The following is a 5,820-nucleotide window of genomic DNA, read 5'->3' on the forward strand; positions in this document are numbered from 1 at the left end:
GTTGCCGTGTGGATCAAGACCTGTACCCGAGACTCACCTAGCTCTCCTTCTCTTGCAGACCACTCTGGACACCGCCCACTGTATATAGTCTCACCCTGTAAATAAATTCACTTACCTTTACTTCCGTCTCCGTGTTTTGGTCTTGGTTTCGCTCTTCTGGACAGTACCTCCCGAGTTATGACAATACAGGTACTTATACTCTCCTAATAATAAGGTCTGTTGGGTTTTTGTGTGACACCTTTACAACTTTAGTGTTCTAGCTCTAAACAGGTAAATATAATGACAAGTCCAGAGTTTTCTTATTGATTTTATATTGACTGTTTTATATTTTTAAAACCTGTAGTCTGAAAGAGCAGTCTAATGATAGTATGTCTGTCTGTAGTCTTGTTTGCTTGTTTGTTTGTTTGTTTTAATTTGACGCAACAAATTACCAACTAGAAAAAGTAGCATGTGTAACCCCTCAACAAGAGAATGAAAAATCAAAAGAAAAGAAAATAGCTCAACTGAATGAGTAGCTTCAGTTCAAGTATATACACAAAGCTATGTATGGATGTAACGTTTTTAAACCATAAAACCTTTGTTAAGGCAAAGCAACAATATCTGTCTGTTTGTGCATGTTTGTTTGTTGGTATTTTTAGCAAAATATCTCATGTACCAGATTAAACTAAAATTTGGTATGGCATTAGCTGGAAGTCATCTTCAACACATACTCTCAAGTGCTATATTGTTCGTTTGCACATCAAAGCCCCATCTTTCACAACATCTTAGTTTAAAACTTAAACTGGCATTAACTGTTAAAACCAACACTGAAATTCAAAGTAAACACTGACCATACATTTACAACTCGTTTACAATTGGAGTCAACCCAATTCAAGATGGCTGCCACAGCTAACTGACATTAGTATTACTATTATTATAGTAATAATATATTTTTTTTTTTTTACTAATACTGAACAAACTTTTAAGTGGTAGTAGCTGAGCGTCATCCTCACATATCTGAGATTTCACAGTAGCACGTGAAATTACAAAGTCATTTATAAGGTTTGACCAAAACAGCCACAACTCTCATTATTTCTCAAAATCACATGATCTTAGTCTAAAATCCTGGCATAAAAGACAGCAGGTGATATGCATTCCTTCAAGAAATGCAGTCTGGTATAACAGTGATTCACAACGCTGGTCCTTGAGGAACACAGTCCTGCATGTTTTAGTTATTTCCCTGCTTTGACACACCTGATTGGAATAAATGAGTGAGTAACAGGCTTCTGGAGAACAAGAAGACCTGCTGAAGAGCAGTGCCAGGAACCACTGTAGTATAAACTGTAAAATGTATGACTTTGATAACACAGAACATGGTTTTTTAAAGCAGATTTTTAAATACTGCTCCATTTGTTCAACTTTGTGGTTCTTAGAAAAGATCTGGGATTTCTTTAACTGCTATGATTATTATTGATCTCACACTAAAGTTTCCCAGCAGCACCTGAAGGCAATTTAAATCCATGTGAGTCCAGACCTCGAAGCATAGTTCTCTTCTGAAGAACTCTTTGTATTTGAAGTTGTGTAACAGTTTAAAGCAGCAGATCTATAGATTAAATCTCTTCGTCCTTCATAAAACATCACAGGTTCTGTTTCTGTGGCTCTGTTCCAATAGAACCTCAGGCATAACTCACAAGCAGCAGCAAAAAACAAAAAACAAAACATAAATATAGTTCAGGAACACAGAAACATGGACTGACCTGAGGACGACTGTCTCTCCCTGCCGAACTGTGATATTGTCCATCACTTTGCTGTCGGAACCCCGCTGGCTGTGGACTGAACCTGCAAGGACAAACAGAACCCTCAGACACAGAGTTGTGCATTTGGAAAAGCCAACCAAGTGTCTACGAATAGTCATCATCTTCAGCCCCTCAGAGAAATTGAAAAACAGGACACAATGAGGTGCATGGAAACAATCCCTAAGAGATTACTCATTACTGCTTCATTAGTCCTAATCCAGATTAGTGCAGACAGCAACACTGGACTGTGTGTGGCTGGGCTTGTCTGCACCCATATTCTCCCTGCTCCAGTTTAAAAAAACATAAATAAATAGAGATAATTAATTTGCATCATTTGAATCTGTATTTAACTAACTGCAGAACTGGTCTTGTTTTAATCTATCTGTCAGATAGATTTTTTCTCTAAAAAGGAACCAGAATTAGCTTGTTACTTTGTAAAAAGTCTTTAATTGTTGTATCAATAAGAATCATATATATATATATATATATATCAATGATTGTATAAATAAATATAAAAGCTCTGTGATTAAGAATAATATCTGGAAATTGGAACTAAAGCAATAAAAGAAAAATACTTTAATTTTTATTTTTTACAATAATGAGATTGTTATTGGTAAATAAATGATGATAAAAACATATATCTAAATTTTATTTATTGTTAGGGCCCAAGCACTGCATAGCAGCCACAAGACCCTATTTTTTGGCCTGACTAATTGTTATTATTTTACTTTTTTTTTTTCTCCCGATGGGAGGCCATTTTAACTATGTTCTGGTGGGCAGAGAATCACAAAACAAGGTGTGGCTTTGGGTTAGTGGACAGAGCACTTGTGTTCCAAAGAAAGAGTAGGAAGTTTGATTCCTGTTAACAGTCATATGTGAAAGTGTCCCTGGCTAAGATAGTGAACCCCTCATTGCCTCTGATGTGACCCTTCAATAGATGAATGTGTCTTGACCGAGCTCCTACCCATGACATAATGTGGGAGACCATACAGATAATCCAAACAAGATGAGCTTTATTTAGTCACCTAAATTACAGTTACCTGTAATTTAAGGGGAAAGGGAAGGGAAGAAAACCAAAGGTTAAGTTTCAGCAGCAACACTTCAAATTTTCAATTTTTAGAGGAAACAAACCAATCAGCCAACCTGGCAGCAAACAAACCATCAACCATCTCAGCCCAACCCACATACAATTGCCCAGATCTCTTTAAACTACTTCAGCACAAGAGACTGCAGGTGCAACTCTTAACTGAGGTCTTGATGGGACTGCCTCCTGCATAAAAAACAGAGAGGAAATAAAATACTACAAACCACCTGCAGAGTTCTTGGGTAATCACACCCCCCTTCATAAGAGTGGAAACCAACCTTGTACTGTGACAAAAAAAAGACTACTATCAGAATTTTAAACCTAAAAGTTATATCAGATTCATTTGACATAATCTGTTTTTTTCCCTTGGATAGTTATATCACATAAACCTGCTCAGAGGCTTTGCACTATGAACTATGAAGGGACCAGCAAAACCAGGTTGACATAGTGACCCCACAACAGGCAGCATCTCCAGGACAAAACTGTCTCTGCCTGGCTTTACGATTAAACAGTGTCTTCATACTCTCTTGTGATTTTTTTAACCTATATCTCACCAGTTTTTCTGCCTTTTACAGTTTATGCCTAAACCACTGACATAATACACCATTTTTTAAGAGGTTCAGCAACCACTGAGTGCCCAAAATCCAGTTTATTTAGACTGAACCCTGTGTTTATTTTCACCACCTCTCTGGTAGCTAGGAGCATCCACGGGAGGCCCGCCTCCCAATTGTGACCAGGTTTTGTGCAATAGGCACATAACAATGACTTAGGGATTTGATGAAAGCATTCCAAAACACCTTGGCATTGGGGATAAACTGATGCTTGGTTAATATGGAGCTTCTGCAAAACTTGTGAAAACACTTGGGAAAAAAACATGGACCCCCTAAACAGTTTGTACAACCTTAGGAATACCAGACACTGATATAAACTGGGCGAAAGCTTTCATTTGAGCTTTCGCTGTAATAGATTGCAAAAAAAAGAAAAAAAAATAGATAAGCTCCAGGATAACTGGTAACCTGACACATCGGTGTCAACAAATACAGTCCTTCAAGAATGCAATGGACCTACACAGTCCAGCACTACATACTCAAATGGCTTATCCATGGCTGGAATAAGGCACAGTGATGCCAGACTTATGTTGTGCTTAGGTTTACTAATCAACTGGCAAATCCTATAGGTTTTAATATACGCTACCACATCCCTCTTTAACCCAGCCCAAAAGAAACAACCCTGTATCTGTATCAGGGTTTCACCCAGTGTATTATAAGCCTGGCTGGCCACCAAGCTAAGCTCCTCTTGTTTATTGTAAAATACGTCATTTTTTATACACATTTTTTTCCACCCACACCCCAAAACCGCTACTTTTCTCTACCTCTTTACATGGTAACACCTGCTACAACATACAACATGTCACAGAGAAAGGGTCAGAGGAGCAGTGACGCAGACAAGGAGTCTATTCATTTACCTGCTGACCAAGGGAAGCGCACTGACATATGAAGCGCCAAAGCAGACAAATGCTCTCTGTATGGACCGCATATAGCGAATCACCCCCGCGCAAAGGTACGACCCGCATGCGAGACTAAATGACTGGCGTGTGCAAACATATGACCCGTGCGCAAGACCGAATGACCTGCGCAAGACAGTGAAAGACATTTTTTAAAGAAAAAAACCCCAATATAAATCAAAAACTTATTTCGATGTAATGTAAAAACATTTTTATGGATCCCCTCTTTTCGATGTTTATTCTGTTTAAGTCAGTAAACACGCAGAGAACATACAAACTTAGAACTCACAGAAAAACCCCAGGTCCAACCCAGGGCTTGAACCCAGGACCTTCTTGCTGTGAGGCAACATTACTAACCACCAAGCCGTCATGCTTGTCATACCTCGCTCCAGGATCAGACTTCAGACTCCACTGCACCAACACTTCAAAAGCAATGGTACAGGAACCTGGAACATCAGACCAAATTTTAGAGTGTACAATATCATTCCCCAAAATCATGTCTTCTCCTTCCACAGCCAATACAAGGTGTACATCCACTGTCACCTCACCAGAAAAGAACCAACCCCAAACCAGTCCTATTTTATGCATTGAAACACACACACACACACACACACACACACACACACACACACACACACACACACACACACACATATATACATATATGCTAGAGAGGTGATGTTGGATGAGTTTCAGAGGAAATGTCCTTCTGTTGCTGCAGCAGCAGAGTGATTTTTTTTCTAATAGAACAAGAGAATTAAAAATCTAAAGAAAAGAAAATAGCTCAACTGAATGAGTAGTTTCAGTTCAAGAATATACACAAAGCTATGTATCTATCTATCTACCTACCTACTTACCTACCTACCCACCCTCCTCCCAGTTGGACATGCCTTGAAAACCTCCAAAGGGAAGCACCCAAGGAGGCATCCTAATCACATGTCCTTAGTTGATTCCTTTTGATGCAGTCAGCTCTACTCCGACTTTCCCCAGTGGTGGGCCTTCAGGGCCAGCAAGGCCTTCTCTGCTGGCCTAACATAACCAAGAATCATCATAATTATAATAAAGGTTAATTTAATTTTTAATTTACCTCCCCTAGATATCTAAAAGTATTCACATTCTCTTCATGTCATATTATGCTCCTTTCAGTGCTGTTGTTTTTAGGTTAGAGTTTTTATCCAATCAGAATTCAGCTCTTATGTTGCCAGGCTGTATGAAATCTGCCCAGGCCTTCAGAATCAAGAGTGCAGGTGTCTGTGCACTGTAAGTGAACGGGCAAATACTGTTGATAGACAGTTGCGATAGCCAATCAGATCACGAGTTGTGTCAGTAAGGCCCTCTAGCTGGCCTCACGTTGAACGTGACATTTACGCATCCTGTGATTGGATATGGATACTTACGAGTTTGAGCTGCGGCAGTGCTATGCAGATCAACAGAGTCACACCCGGGACTGTTAACGG

General features: G+C 39.2%; 1 protein-coding gene across 4 annotated transcripts in view; it reads right to left on the reverse strand.

Annotated features, from left to right (window-relative positions):
- The window catches only part of ntm (neurotrimin), a 295,982-nt gene that overhangs the window by 113,958 nt on the left and 176,204 nt on the right, over positions 1-5,820 (reverse strand). For 3 of the 4 annotated variants that reach the window (XM_037979031.1, XM_037979029.1, XM_037979028.1), the window contains exon 1: positions 1,737-1,910. In XM_037979031.1, the coding sequence (XP_037834959.1) occupies positions 1,737-1,897 (161 nt within the window). In that variant the 5' untranslated portion in view covers positions 1,898-1,910. Of the gene's footprint in view, positions 1-1,736; positions 1,911-5,820 lie in introns of those variants that run through there. The other variant, XM_037979030.1, reaches the window with a different exon arrangement.

Source organism: Kryptolebias marmoratus, linkage group LG13 (genome assembly GCF_001649575.2).
Source record: "Kryptolebias marmoratus isolate JLee-2015 linkage group LG13, ASM164957v2, whole genome shotgun sequence".
Lineage (NCBI taxonomy): Eukaryota > Metazoa > Chordata > Actinopteri > Cyprinodontiformes > Rivulidae > Kryptolebias > Kryptolebias marmoratus.